General features: G+C 43.4%; 1 protein-coding gene across 1 annotated transcript in view; it reads right to left on the bottom strand.

Annotated features, from left to right (window-relative positions):
* Nucleotides 1–5,872: 5,872 nt before the first annotated feature.
* The window catches only part of TAF15 (TATA-box binding protein associated factor 15), a 17,176-nt gene continuing 6,943 nt past the window's right edge, over nt 5,873–16,105 (bottom strand). Inside the window, exons 7-15 of the mRNA XM_014308820.2 lie at nt 11,268–11,302; nt 10,646–10,678; nt 10,011–10,120; nt 9,347–9,476; nt 7,982–8,071; nt 6,876–6,960; nt 6,706–6,791; nt 6,508–6,610; nt 5,873–6,242 (exon numbers count right to left, since the gene is read on the bottom strand). Coding sequence (XP_014164295.1) covers nt 6,203–6,242; nt 6,508–6,610; nt 6,706–6,791; nt 6,876–6,960; nt 7,982–8,071; nt 9,347–9,476; nt 10,011–10,120; nt 10,646–10,678; nt 11,268–11,302 — 712 coding nt within the window. The 3' untranslated portion in view covers nt 5,873–6,202. The remainder of the gene's footprint in view (nt 6,243–6,507; nt 6,611–6,705; nt 6,792–6,875; nt 6,961–7,981; nt 8,072–9,346; nt 9,477–10,010; nt 10,121–10,645; nt 10,679–11,267; nt 11,303–16,105) is intronic.

Genomic DNA, 16,105 nt, shown 5'->3' with positions numbered 1-16,105 from the left:
CCCGGCCCCGGGGGCGGCCCCAGCCCCGGCTCCGGCCGAGGGCCGGGCTCCGCTGCAGCACCGAGCCCGGGGGCTGGCCCTGCTCGGGGTCCCTCCCGTGCCACCCTCCGGGGGATGACCCCTGTGCCCTGTGCCCCGGCAGCATCCCCTGCCCGTGCGTGTCCCCTTCAGCCAGGTGCGACAGTGGCTCTGCCCGGTTGGAAGATGTGAAAAGGAGGAGAAAGCAATTCCAGCTTTTCCTAGCCCTGTGTTCATCCATGGCCCAGCACGGCTCAGCAGCACGGAAGGCTGGGCCAGCAGTGCAGCCCCTCTTCAGGGCTCTGGCAAAATCCACACAGCAGAGCAGCGCTCTCTCAGGCTTTACACGATAACCATACACTCAGGGTTGTGGGTTACACACTCAGGGTTGTGATTTACACCCTCAGGGTTGTAGTTCACACCCTCAGGGTTGTGTGGTTTATACCCTCAGGGTTGTGTGGTTTATACCCTCAGGGTTGTAGTTTACACCCTCAGCGTTGTGATTTACACCCTCAGGGTTGTGATTTACACACTCAGGGTTGTGGGTTACACACTCAGGGTTGTGGGTTACACACTCAGGGTCGTGGGTTACACACTCAGGGTTGTGATTTACACACTCAGGGTTGTGGTTTACACTCTTTCTGCTTAAATTTCCCTCCCAAGCACAGGACATGGTGGCCCATGGGCAAGGAGGGGTTTGCTGCACCTCAGTGTTCCAGCTCTCCTGCAGCTCACACAGAGCTGACGATGTTGAGGGTTGCAGTGACAAGTCAACAGCTCTGTTTACTCACAGCAGTATTTTGTTTGACTATTTTGTTTTAATTTGACTAAAGCAAAAGGATGTTTTGATTCTGCTTTGGTTCAAGGGAAAAAAATAGGATGTGACTTGTATCTGCTTTTGTTTTCATGCCAGCTTCAACCCCACACCTATTCTAAAGCTCCAGGCTCCTTCCTCCACTTTTTAATCATGCCAAAACCTGAAGTTACAGGAGCATCTGTTGGGTGCAGCTTGAAGAGAGTTGCAGAGAGCCTGTGACACTTCGCTTTACAGCTGGACAGGGATGCAGGGAGGGGAAGCAAGATTTGAAGGAGAGAAAAAGTGATCCACATAACATGGAAAAATAGGGGAGTCACTAAGCTACAAGATAAAAGATATGGGAGAAATGAAGGTTTTGTGGCTGGGTCAGTAAGAACTGACTGTGGAGCTGCTGGAGAGCACAGTGGGCAGTTGGCACAGCCTGAGGGATGGTGTGAGGGGAATACTCAGCCCTGGCAGGAGGGAGAGCCAAGGGATGGCCGCTCCTCACTCAGGTCAGCCTCACGCTTCCTTTCAAAACAAGAGCAGCTCTGTCTGCAAACGCATCCGTGTTTGCGTCGTATCTAGGAAGCAACTGATCCATCTGCTCTTCCACTTAAGAATATGGATGATGAGAAAGTGACTGGCTGGGCTCCAGCAGGAGCAGGAAACTCCCTCCTCTGCTCATTGTAATGTGGGGAAGCGTCTGGGAGGGCACCTGCAGCCCCCGGAGCCGCCAGCTTTCCGACCGGGCATTTCCCGGGGCTGCTGCCTCGGTCCTCAGGGGTTTGGCATTCAGATGGAGGAGAATTCAGCCCAGCCTTGGGGGTGACAAATCATAGTTGTGTGCAGACTTTTGGCTGGGAGTATAAAGATGTTTATGCAGCTGCTGTAATCAGAGCGGTATCAGGAACAGAAATATTGTCTCATGGAAAGGTGAGCAGATTTCCGGCTTTTACAGGGCTAGGTGAAAGATCAGAAATGGGGCAAAAAAAAGAGTTTTAATCCTTGTTTTTCTACCCCAAAACTGAAAGCTGACAAGTTAAGCTTGTGGCAGAGAAGCAATGAAGTCTTTTAGTAAAACATTCACTAAGAGCATGATAAATAGATCCCTACAAGGTCTGGTTGCCTAATCATTCCTGATTTCTTGGGTTTCTAGAGAAAATCCCTCCTCTACTGAGTTTAACTCAAAAGATCTCAGTGCCCTCACTGAGTTCAATTCCCAAACCCTTTCCTAAAGACACCTCCCAGCTCAGAGATCCAGAGTGTTCCTAATTTAATACCATTTGAATACTGACCTGTGAACATCACAGAGAACTAAATGCCATTACCACAGGCGTGGGGTCTGTAATGGAGGAGCCTGGTTTGCCCACAGGGGCACACCAAGAGCAGCTGAGCATTGCAGAGAGAAGAGCTGGATCCCTGTCTGAGGTGAGATCCAAGAGCTCATAAACCAAGATTATGAAACAGCTCTTGTGACGTGAGCTTTCTCAGAGCAGCTCTGAGTGTTTATCATAACAGATAAGCAAATACTCCTTTGTGGCAGCTCCTACCCAAGATGGATGTGATGCACGAGAACCTACCATCCAAAACTCCTACAGCTCTGCACTGAGAACAGGTTCAAGTTGTTCCCTTTCATCCTCCTGAGAACAGCCATTCTTCAGATGTTTGCTGCTGTACAGCAGCAGGATGGCTCAGCGTGTGCTGTGCCAGGCAATGCCCAAAATCCTCATCCTGCTGCTGGAAAGGGGCCAGAGCCAGGACTTTGGATCCTGCTAGGTCAGACAGGCACAGTCATTGCTTTCCCTCCCAACCCCAGCCTGCAGGAGTCAAATTCTTTACCAAGGCATGAGCAGCTTAACGTTCCTTGGGCTGTCACAAGAGTGAAGCTTCCCTGCTCAGACACTGTTTTCTGGGTACTTCATTCGTGCACAGTAAGTTCTCACAGGTCAAAGGACTTTCCTGTGTCCTTAAAATGTGTTAGAAATTCTGTTTTGCCCAGTATCCTGTCTCAAACAGAGCCAAGAACAGACACTTACCACAAGGACATTAAAGAGAAAATGCAAAGTCTGCACAGACTTCCCTTGGCTTTACCTTTTGTGTGTGGAGTTCCTGGAAGTTGATGAGGTCAAGAAGCTGCATCCAGCTGATGAGGCCTCCCACGAACACACCAATTTGCTGGAGCACTTTGAATCTCACTGTTACTTGCTTGGCTAACAGCCAAAACCATGCATCTCCTTCCAGAATCAGGGTGGCACCTGAGTTCCAGCAAACATCATCACCTTGGTATGAAAAGTGGAGTTTAAAGCAGTTTTGAGTGCGTTGTGGCAGCTGTATTTTATTACAACAGCTTTACAAGCAACTGCTACAGCAGCCTTAGCAACATCATCTACTGGGACATCAGCACACAGGCTCTGTTACCCTGGAAATGGGAATTATCAGTTCTAGATTAGGCAAAGCAGCACTGGCTGGATCCTGGCCTCAGCCCCCTGGAGACTTGAGAGATTGGCTTCAGTCACTGCCCCCATATCTCTCTTTAGGATTGTGGTATTTGAGCAACTTAAAGTTGCATTTCTTCTCAGGGTGAGGTGGGTTTGGCTGCAGAGGCCCAGCATGGAAACTATTTGTCTGTCTCTGAAAATGTTTAGCTATTATTTTATATAGGAGTGGCATTTCAGCTCTCTAAGGATCACGTGCCACTCCTGCACTGGCATTCCCTCTTGATGTCCTTGTTGAGCTTGGCAAGTGCTGGACCTGTTTTTATAAATAAACCACCAGCATTCCACACAGGACTGATTTCCAAAATGAAACTCTTGCCACTAAGAAAATGTGTTATTGGAACATGGAGCACAAATAGAGATACAGAGCAGAGCAGAGCTGCTCCCAGCTATGCTGAGAACAACCCAAACTGCTCCTTTCTGCTGAGATAGATTCTCCTGGTTTTTCACCACCTGACAGGACGGATCTACTGTCCTATCCCCTCCTGAGTCTGGAATTTTAATATGGGAAGTCCTACCAAATCCTCACACAGCACTGAGAAGAACCACAATTAATTCAATCCTTAATATACTATACTTTAGAAGTTTTTTACTTTCCTTTTAACCTCAATTAAAGCTTGTCCTGGCAAACTTTAGGCAGCTGTGGAGAAAACCTGCAGGACCAAAGGACTTGGCAGAAGCAGTTGGAGGGCAACAACAGTTAAACCATCTGCTGGTTTTGTATTTTTCACAGCATATCTTCTCAGGCCTCTCTGAGCTAATTTAACTCTCACTGCACCAAAGGCAAGTAAAACAACACATCAGGCCAGTACAATCTGTCCTGATAGTTTTCTGAAAGATCAAGCAGCAGCTGAAGCTGCTGAAGCACCTGAAGAACTCAGGTGGTTTTGCCCCAGTGCAGAATAGAACATAAAGAAGTGCTCAGCATCATGGCCAGGCTGGAGAAGCTGAGAAGGTGGTGACAGCTCCAGTTTTGTGGCTCATTTGAAGACTCATCTACTTGGTAATCCTGGGCAGTGACTGAAGAGGAAAGTGCTCTTAGCCTGGGGGAAAAGCTAGGTTGGAAGCTGAGCTGGCATTAAAGGCAGCTACAACTGCTGCTGCCAATGCTGGAAGCACCAGCTGTTAGAACCAAGCCTTTCTCCAGGAGGGAAAAAGCCAGAGCCCCACCAGGGAACTGCAGGGAGCAGAGGGTGATGCTGAACCAGCCCTGGGTTCTGCTCAGCTGAGCTCAGCTCAGCCATTCCCAGTTCTGTGCTCACCTCTGAGGGCTGCAGCTGCACCCTCAGGAGCTGTTTGTGCAGGGCAAGGTGTCAGCTCTGCTGGGAACAAACCTCAGCAGGGACACTGAGGCTGCTCTCAGTGGCTGATCCCTGCTGTCCTTCCATCCCATCCAGCTGGCACCACTCCTGCATCTGCCAGCAGACCAGTGGGCAAGAGCACCCTCTAGCCTCTTCCCTCCAAACAGTAACTCCAGCTTCAAACCATCGGCATCCAACTTTTCTAGGCCAGCAAAACAACAGATACTGAATTCATCAACTTTCTGAACCCTCACATGCCATACACTGGATTTTATACTGTCACTAGTACATATAAACCTCAAATTCTACTGTTTTGAGACAAGCTGTCTATAATCTGTGAAAAATGTCTTTTCTAACACAGCAGATGCTTTCCAGGAGAAACCTGAAGAAGGCCCAGTACTCACCACATTTACAATCCTGGGTAATGCTGGTTTGGACTTTGTTACCATGACCATCAATGCACACCAAGCTGGGGAGTGCCTCATAAACCTTAACAAAAGCCATTTCTGCTCATTTCTCAGTGGATATGGCCCAGCTCTACGCCCAGCTGTAACCACAGCCCCCAAGGACCTGTATTTATAGTGCTGCCCACTGGCATATTGGACAGCCAGAGGTTCTCTCTCAAAGGCCTGTGGTGCAGAGGCAGCACTGCCATGACCTGGCTGGGGCAGTGCCACCTTCTCAGACTGCTCAGCTCTGCAGTGACCTCCCTGAGCAGGAGGGATAATTCACCTCCCTTCTCTCCTCTCCTTTGGCTGCAAAGCTCAATCCCAAGTGCTCACAATGCACCTACTGAACCTCACCTGCATCTGACCTCCAGGATGAAGCAGCTGCACACAACACTTGTTTCCATCACCCACATTCCAAAAGCAGCAAGTACAGCAGGATGTAGCAAATCACTTTTTCTTAAGCCATCCCACCTTGGATTTTGAGCTGTTCTGCCCCCTGGCAGCAGCAGAACACACACTGTTTCTGCTTGCTCCCCTCAGGGTGCAGGGCAACCAAAGCAGGTTTGCAGGCACCACAGGAGGGAAAAAGGAAAGGAGCAAAGGACAAGTCTGCAAATCCAGGACAGAGGATATGGATAGCAAGGAGGCTCATCACTGACCTGCCTGCAGATTCTGTGAACACACAGAGCTCAGGTCAGAGCTGCAGTGCTATTCCAAACAAGTGCCTATTTACTGCTTAAACCATACCACAGGAACACTGGGAATATGTAAGGAAATGCATGCAACTCAAGGAATTGTGAAACAGTAGGATTTCACAAATAAAACAATCAGCATTTATTGTTGTATTACAAAACACTTCATATTTTGGCAATATTTTACAGTTTATCTTTTCCTTCTTAGGGCCTGGTGAAAAGGTATGGGGTGAGGGGGGGGGGGAAGAAAAGAGGAGAATGTGGAAATTAGGATTAAATTTCAATGTCTTGCTTAAAAAAAAATCCTCCCAAACCACCCCAGTCCCTCCCACCAAAATAAAAATCTAGTTTCACTCAATTCCACTATCGAAAGAGGCCATGGGTGAAGCTGCAGGCAATTTCACTATCAAACGCATCAAGAAGACAAACAAAACATTCACAGTGGTCTTCAGTATGGTCTGTTGCGTTGATCATTTCTGAAATCATTTCTGGAAAGGGAAAGAAAAGGTTCTAAGCAAGTAGTAAATGAAGCAAATAACAAACAGTCCCTTCAGTCAAACATTTCTGACGTCCGTGTTTATAGAGAGCCTCATCCAAAAACATTCACAAAACTCAACAGACTGAGTGGTTCTCTCTGGAAGCTCCTGTCTGCAGTGAATATTTTCATGGCAGTTGTACTTGCACACATAAACAACACTTTTCCCACAGTCTCCATCAATCCCAGAGCCAGGCAAAGGCAAAGGCTGCTCTTACCTCCCTCCCATTTTGCCCCCATAGCCTCCTCCCCTGTCGCCGCCTCGGCCGCCGCGCCCTCGATAGCCCCGCTCTCCTCCGTAGCCACCTCTGCCACGGAAATCTGGGGAAAAACATGGAAATACATCAGCTTTTTCAGAAAGATGCAGGTGATATGAACACTTGAAATGTTTAAGAGGTGGAGCTGGTTTTGCACACCTCCTGATGGACGTGAATCTTCTGGTCTGGGCTCCCCACACTGGTTGCAGGAATTCCTGCGAGCAAAGTTCATGTTGCCACAGGACCTGGAACAGACAAGGATTGTCCACACTGAGCTGTGAAGGTGAAGCACACATGGAATATCCCATCCCAATTCAAATGACACTTACGGGTTAGGACAAACCCAATCACCATTTTTGGGTTCCCCACTTCTACCCTGGAAGCCCCCACCTCTTCCATAGCCACCTCGTGAACCTGCAGACAAAATTATGATCAGAATAAAGTTCTATGAACTGCAAATGACAAACAGGTATCAAAGATTGTCACTGCCTTCAGACCCTCAGTGACAGACAGACTTTTCAAGTGGAAGGAGTGTTTAATGCAAATATATTCCCACTATTTATTATAAATTCTTTTTCAGCAGTAAAGGGAAACCTGATCTGCTTGAACTGCCACTGGGTAAATACAAACCCACGACATACATTAATAAAATTTCTGAAAGATTTAACAAGGTATATGATCAGTCACTTATGGCCAGACTTGGGCACAGAACAAAAATTTAACAATAAAAAAAGTCTGGATTAATCCCAGGATGCCTCTGACACAGGCAGAGGGACAACGTTCTTGCTTTCTGCATCACAAAATTAAGAATTTTTATACCAAGTGAAGTTGTTGAAGAATCCTTTTCCACCAGCTACAGAACTGCCTGACTTCAGAACTATAATTTGTTGACAGTCAGTGCCCAAAGCATGATTCCTGGAAAATGGTAATGAATACCCAGTGGATTACTGACAAAACTGTATATGCAGAGAATCAGGGAGATTGATACAGCCTTGATTAAAGGAAGCAGAAATCTAACTGCTGCTCCAAATCAGCAGCAGCTGAATTATGTACCCTGCTTTATCCCAGCTGGAAAGAGAGAATCTCAGAGCTTTGCTGTAGCAAGCAATACTCACTGGGAATTCCCCCCTATATATGTGGGGATGGTAAAGCTCAACATCCCTGTTACACTTTCTCTTTAAAAGCAAGGCAGACAAGATCTGGAGACTTTCCAGTTCTAAAGGAAAGCATAAATTCTGTGCTGTGCAGAAGAGATTACAGATTTCAGTTTACTTAACTGGGTTCAATCCTTATTACTCCCTTTCCTGGCAGAATCCCAAAGGCTCATATATTTGATGAATGACTGCTTCAAAGTCAACTTCTTTTTAATAAATCAATCACAGTGAAAAAGCATTTAACTGTGCAAAACCAAGGACTCTACAGACTTTAGTCCCACCTCGACGCCCGCCACCTCCACCTCCTCTCATGAATTCAGGTCTTCTGGTTGCAAAAGAAACTTTGATAACATTGCCATTGAATTCTTTTCCTGTGGGAGGAGAGAAAGGATCAATACAGCTCCCAACAACACAGCAGCAAACCCAGCAGAGCAGAAGTGATTTGCACACCCAGACTGAACACAAAACTCTTGAGACACAGGGAAGCTGCAGTAAATCTCTTGCTTTTGAAAGCACTGGTCCAAAGGTGAGATGGAAACCCTGATCTACTTGCTAAACTCTCCTCAAACCCATAGATATTTTAGTTTAAATGAGATCTATAAGTTGCAACTTAAGAACTAAGAATGTCTAGAAGATTTTTGGCCATGCTCATGGGGAACTAGTTTGGATGTTTGAACTGTCTGCAATTCCACCAAGGCAACAAGGCTTTTGTACCACTCAATAGCCAGCCCAAAACTCAACTCCCAAGTGTATTTAAATAAAGTTCATGATTTTCAGTGGCTGGATTCTTCATAGATCCAATGTTTATCACAGAAAAACAGCACTGCACATGTGCCTAATATAATCATATTTGCCTTACCCTCTTAAACAAAAGTCAATTTGCATTTTATTAGCAAATACAAACATCAGACAAGCATGCCATGCCAATTTTTTAAAGCAGTATCATTTCCCACCAGATGCACAGCATGACCTTTTGTTTCTACCCAGTGTCACTAAAATTCTGTGAACACACGAGGTGACAGGAAAAGGCACTTTTCCCTCACCCCCTTGAGTTTATTACTGCAAGAGTGTCACTGTATTTCCTGCAGTCTGAGGAGTTTTACATCAATATAATTCTGGGATAAATCCATCATTTTAAAACTTTGTTTTTCACTGTATATATACAGAGCACTCAGCACAAGATTGCCAGAACCATTCCCAAACTCTAAGAATGCTCCCACAACACTAAAAATATCAATGCAACCCTGTAGAGGATCCCTCCAGCTGCTAGCACAGATTACATCCCTGTTGGTTTAAACAAGAAGTGACAAAAACACCATCTCTTGTACCTTGTGCATGGGTGACTGAGGTACAGCAGCAAACCCTCAGTTTCACTGCACATTTTTGGTCTAAATCACTATGTGCTGTTTAATGAAATGAGAGAAATCCAAGACACACAAGAAACCATGAAATATAGGTCTTTGTTTAAGGAAAAAAAAACCCAAACCAACTATAACCCTAACCAAAACCCCTAAAAACAAAACCAAAAACCCCAAGCCAAAAGCTACATAAATAGCATCACTAGGCCTCCAAAATGTAATTTATTTGCTTCTTCCACTGCCTGTCAGATTCAAAAATGGCCAAAGGAACAGGTAAGTCTCACCCACCATCAAACCAGTCAATTGCTGCTTTAGCAGAAGGAGGGTCATCAAAAGATACCGTGGCTTCTCCCTTTGGTTTGCCAGTATCCTTGTCTGTGTACAGATTTATCATGGGTTTGCCAGTCTTTTTGTTGGTCTGAAAAGAAAGGTTGTACACTTGGCATAGCAGAAACACTGGTGAAATCAGTTCAGAGCATAAACTGTAACACTAAGTATCTTTAGAGAGAATATTCTCCTGGACCTGGCCTGCAGAAACAGGGATTTAACTGAAGGATATTGACTGGCTGCTCTCCATGAAGTAATGATGGGCCCAGTTTTAACAAAAAAAATGGGGTCAAGTGCACAAAATCCTAATTTAGAACAGCAGAACCAGAAGCAGCAGCCACAGAACAGAGGCACACATGCTGCAGTACGAGGGTGGCACAATGGATAGAGTGTCAGGGCTATAAAGACTAAAGAAGAGACACAATGCAATCTAAATGTCACCAGGAGAAAGGTGCTAGTGCTGCCAGCTTACAAATGAGCTGTCAGCTGGGAACCCAGATAAAATATTATCTACAACTGCTGGAGAGTCAGAGAGAACTCTGCCTTGAACAATACCAGTACATTCCCAGTACAACAGCTCCACTAGTTCCCCTCCTTCTGACCCATGATTTCTCATTTCACCTACCTTTATGATACCAATCTGTTTGAAATAGTCTGCCACTTGATCTGTTGAAACATCCTCTCCAAGTCCTTGCACGAAGATGGTGTTGTTATCAGAGTTGTCAGACTCTGAATCTGTGGAAAATTAAGCTACATTTACCATGTGTTTTTGTGGGAGCAACTGCAGCAATACTTTGAGCTCAACTCTGTGCTGCCCAGTAGCAGACCCTTAAATCCCACAGACATTTTGTGTGAAATAAAAGAGGAGCAGGGAGCTTAATTTTGAGGTTAACACCATCAACTGAGTACACTGGACAGCTGACCTGCCTTACACCCAACATTCATGCAGCTGGGCATCCCAACCCACCAGAGCAGTGTGTGTTTTAAATAAAACAAGCTTAGCAGAAGTGTGATGACAGTGGAAGCAGCTGCTTGGCTCAAGCACATTCAGATTTCAACAGGAAATTCTTCCTTGCTGCATGAACATCCAAAAATTCACATGCAGTTTAATGAAATATATTTATTTCAGGGAAGGCATGTTTTAGCTAGGTTTCTCTTGAGCCATGGGAACTGCAGCCACATCCATCTTTCTAGACAAACATTTTAAAAGCAGTGACCTAAGAGCTACAATCCACTCCCACTCACTGCTTGTTTCCTTACCAGCATCTGATCTCGGTCCATAATCCCTTTGACCTATGATACGGGTTTGACAAAAAAAAAAAAAAAAGAAAGAAAGAAAAAAGACTATTTTTAGCACAACACATTCAACTGACTTTTTTAGCAACAAGAAAATATACAAAGAATGTATGCAATGCATCTAAGATCTAAGACATTCACCAGAGATTTAGAGAATATTTAGATTTAAACATTCAACAGAAGGCGTCTGTAGGACGTTAACGTGTTCTTTAACTTGCAGCATGTGGCACTTGCCACACTGATGCTGTGCTGGTGTTTGCTTGCAAATGCTGGTTGTCACATCACCAAGCAGTTTCCCACTTTTTTTTTTCTACCTCTAGTACCTTTCTAAGAAGCATTTGTAACAAAAATTAAAAAAAGAAAAGAAAAAAAAATCCGGTGAACGTCACTGTCTCCACAAATTCTCTCATGCAATTTGACAAAGCAGAAATCCAGTTTATTGCTACAAGTTTGGCTATTAAAACTCGTGAACACACCAGCCTCACCAAAACTCTATAATGCTTCTACTAGATAGTAACAAGATATTGGTGGCTTTTAGATTTATAAAGAATTTCCACTGAAACATTTTTGGATACTCGGCACTTACCACCGTAATTTTTGAAGCCACCACGGTCACCACCACTGCAGAGGAAAAATTGAAGAAATGATTTCTTCCTTAAGTCTCTACGTGCTGAGCCCAAGGCTCAATCTACAGTTAACTGATGACAAGTTGAGAATTACTGTCTGGCAGCTAAAGCACCATGTCTATGTTCTCCTCACTACCCATTCATGTTCAAAGATTAAATTACAAAAAAAGAAAATCTCTCAGGGTGCTGCACTGGAGAAGACAAGCCCTAAGGAGTATTTTAAACTAACCCATACACATGTGGTTGGTTCAATACTTTCTCCCATCCCATCAGCCAAAATAACAGCTATTCAAAACTGGGGTTTAAAACAAAAATGGTATTTTCATGAAGATTAATGTGGGCTTTAATTGTAGATGTAATTGCTACTTTGGAATAATTAATACTTTAGTACTTTCCTAGAAGTCAAAAGAGCTAAAATTAATCTCTATTGTTATGCATTCATAATAGAGGGGATAAATTAGCAGAATGAGCCATTCTCTGAGCAAGGGTCTGTGGGGACCTACTGTACTACAGCACTTGGCATTACAGAGAAGGTGTGTGTGTATGTGAGCTTCAAAAGCAGAGGCCGTGAAGTTTTATTTCATTCATTCTGAAACCTGTGGCACAAAATGTAGACCAAGTTAAGAGAATACACACATCAATTTTCAGAGGTTAAAAGGGGATTTAAAACAGGTGGTTATGCCTCCAATTATGTGCATGAAAATAAACCCTCACTCTTTTTTCACTAGATAGGTTTGTACTGGAAGGATTTTTCACAGCAGCATTTTTAATTGCATCCATGTTATGAACACAAGATAATCAATACTCAGAGCTGTCAGAAAAAAACCACTGGGTTTTTTAGAAAGTCAATAACCAAATGTCGGAAAGAATCTCTCATACTTCCATGTACAACTGCCTGCTTGTCCTCCTTGTCCTGAGGGACACAGCTGCCACCTCAAAATCAGGCGGGATCACCTCATCCCAAGAGCTTTCTCACCATGATGAGAGCTCAAACCCACCAGTGTGAGCTCAAACCCTGCTGCAGAGAAACATCTCCAGCCTCTGGAGCTATTGTGCCGCCTCACCAAAGCACTTTGTGACCAGAAATCACTGCAGGTGTTAATTCCATCTGTCTGCTCACACATCAGCCCAAACAGGGCACACAAGCACCCACCAAAAGGCAATGGAGTAAAATTAGGGAGTCATTTCTCTGGCACTCTGTCCATCTGTTACAGCAAATGGAAAGTCATAAATGGAAGCTGCTGATACTTAACATTTATGAGAGAAAATCTGCCTAAAGTGAGGACCAAATAAGGTTTCAACAGGTTATTATCAAATCTGGATTAAGAGACACTCTTTGGAGGGTGACTGACATCTGGGACAGTTTGGCACAACAGACAGTATTACTTTTACTGGGACTTTTCTTAAAATAAATTTCTGCTGCAAATTTTATTGCTGTTCCACAGAAGAAACCTGAATGCTAAATTGCATTGTCATTTATTCATTAATTCACTCTGCTCATTAAAGATTTTGCATGCAGCATCAGTGCTGGTCTTTACTCAAGGCTGTCTGTTTTCAAGGACTGATGATTAAAAACACAACAGTGATGATAAAATTTACTGTAAATACCTTTCTGCCACCTCCAATTCACTTCAGCTAAAAAAAAAAAACTTCATTATGACACAACAATTTTTAGTAGGATGCCTGTTTTTCTGGGATTTTAACTCAGAAACAACAACAGTAAATAATATCAACCATCTAAATGTTATGAAAATTTTCCAATCCCAGATTATGGTCCCAGCTCATCAGGACAGCAATATCCAGAACAAATATATTTTCTGATGTGGAAGTGTATGGCAGTTAGAAAACCCTAACAATCTAAAAAGTTACACAAAGTAAGTTTGTGTCAACACATCCAGGATTTTGCTGGAAGTGAGGTTTTTGTAGGATGCTGGGGTGAAAATGTGTGCACCATAATCCTGAAAAGCAGGAGCTGAATACACAAAATGTAAAGGAAGTCACAGTCCAATGCTTTAATTCTGTGATACAGCAGTTCTGCACTAATAAGTGCAATCAATAATTTTAATTAGTTTTTTAATTAATGTCTACAGAAATACATTTTTGCCCAAGTATGCCTCAGCATGTTGTCTGCCTAGTCACACATGACCAACCCAAGAAAAACGTGGAACAATCTACTGATAGACACCTTTGACAGTGGATTAATGCTCTGCTACATTTTTATGTGGCATTTGATATGTGATTCATGAATCTGCAGTTTGTTACCTTCCTGCAATTGTTGGGCAAAGCTAGCCAAGACTCCCTGGGATCAGGCAGATATCCTGCAGCAAGTCAAACACAGAAATTGCAAGCAGCTGATGCCACAGTCTCAGATTTGCTCCTCATTGAGACCCAAAATTCCACCTCAGCAACTGAATTTGTCCCACATTATTGGCATAAAACCTGTGAAAAATACAACTGCAGCATTTCACAGCCCGCTGCTTTACCAGGCCTGCACACAGACCTCAGAGATGGGTGACCAGATGGAATTTGGAGCCTTAATATTCTGTGTTAGAAACATGAACAGGCAGTTAAAATTCAGCACTGCCACCAACTAAGATAATAAATAAGAGGCTGAGCTGCAGGCAGCCAGAACATGACAGGGCACCACTTGCTGAGTGAACTTGCTGCCTCAAGTCCTCAGTGGTTCATTTCTCCCATATTCAATCACAGATTTCTCATCCTCTACTAGACTGTAACTGGACTTCATCTGGATATTGCTTAATCCAGCTGGGAACATCTCTTTAAATAAAGTACTGGTAATATGGGGAGTTCAACCTACAAGAAATGCAGTGTTATAAATATCAAGATACTGGCAGAAGCAGCACTAAGAAATCAGGGACCAAATTCAGCCTGCAACGTGTATCTGTCTCACCAAGTGTGTCCCTAACACCTAAGAGTGTATTTTACAAACAAGAAAGGAATATTTAGTGCACCAACAGTCACTGACAGATGGGTTTTTTTTCCCTTGCTTATATTTATTGCCTCTGTTCACATTTTTCCAAAGTCTCCATAAGGCTAAGCTCAAGCATATCTGTTACAAGTCAAAATATCAATTCTGAACACAAATCACACTTGTAAAACTCCTCTGCACTATGCTGCAGTTTCTTTATATCACACTAATTCCCACTCCTAATAGCTGATAAATAAAGCATAGGTAGCTTGTGTTTATAATAGATCACCATAAATTTGCACAAGAGAGAAAAAATAATCTCTGCTGAGCAAAGTCAGGATTTCTATGACAAATCCTAACACAATGGCAAATCCTTTCTGAACTGCATCTCTGTGGTTCCCCCAGCACAGGCTGTGCGAGCAGAGCCAAAAGCAAAGCTCCTCTCACCTGCTCTGTTTGCTCCTGTGTTTCCCACTTACAGCCTTAACCAAAACAATTTGGTCCCCCAGCCACAGTAACCATTAATTCCTTGGTTTTCAGATGAGGACTCTAAAAATTGGGTGAATTTCTTAAAGTAAAGCTCTGCATTCTCAAGAACTGCTGTTCCTGCTTTCTAACCAAAAGATGACATCTCATAACTATGAAGAAAAGAGAAATATTTTACTTCTTAGCCAGAATAAAAATTTGGGAGATCGTCAATTTTTCAAGCTTCAAAACAATAGGGTGGGGAAATTCTACTAAAATCCCAAAAGATGCAATTCAAGACCATTAAAAAAAAATCTCTAGGATAATTCAGAAACCCTAAGTTATTAAAACAAAAATGTGAATTTTTGACACGTGACAAAACGTGTTCTTCACTGGACTAATATCAGCTAAAAAATGTGAACAGGAATTTCTCCAAAGATATTTTATTCTCAGTGCTGGGTGACTTTACACAGGCACTATAAAAAATGAGTGCTGAAAGCATTCAGTCCAGAACATGAACTGGCTGTCAGAATAAAACTACACCTCTAAAGCTTCTCCTTGTGTCTAAATGTCAGTCAAGGAAGAATTATTACTAGCTAGGAACAAGAGATCCATTCATTGTGGTCTCACATTTCATACTGATTTGTTTGTGAAGTCAAGGAGCAATTTTTACATGTTATTTTCTAAGCACTGTAAAAGTGAAAGCCTGTTATTATTCCATCCCCTGTTCAAGGCCAGGTTGGATGGAGCTCTGAGCACCCTGGGATAGTGGAAGGTGTCCCTGCCCATGGCAGAGGGAGGGAAAAGTTGATTTTTGAGATCCCTTCTAACCCAAAAGCATTTTGGAATTCTGTGATTACAGCATCATTAAAGTATCTGTGCAGACAAGATTTTTAGATTATCACTGGATGGCTATGGAATTGTCATGGTTTAGCATTAAAAGGGGACCAGGACAACTGAAAATGGTGGCTACTGAAGATCAACCTGATACTCCTATATGTACTTTCCCCTGAGAAATAAACATATAAATAAGAGAAACCCAAGAATATAACCCCCCCCGAAGAACCCCTACCCTCAAACCCCACATTTTCACAGGACTAAACATGATTTCTTACCTTATTACAAGTTATTTTCCCCTTCATTATAGAGTTTTTTATTTAATTTAACCTTTTAGACTTCTCTAATAAGCATGTCTGGTAAAATACATATGTCAGAAGGAGAATCCTCTGTCACAATTATGCAAAAAGACTGAATAAAGATATATGACACTGCAGTTCCAGAAAATTTCCACAAAAATACCATTAAAGCCAAAATCACTTAACAGAAGCAGACAGAATTCCTAATAAATGCCTTCCCACTTCCCTGAATTTTCCTCCACTTCTTCATTCCCTTCCCCTCTTTCCC

Source organism: Geospiza fortis, unplaced genomic scaffold (genome assembly GCF_000277835.1).
Source record: "Geospiza fortis unplaced genomic scaffold, GeoFor_1.0 scaffold425, whole genome shotgun sequence".
NCBI lineage: Eukaryota > Metazoa > Chordata > Aves > Passeriformes > Thraupidae > Geospiza > Geospiza fortis.
The sequence above is the reverse complement of the archived record's forward strand: the minus strand, read 5'-3'. Positions and strand labels throughout refer to the sequence as shown.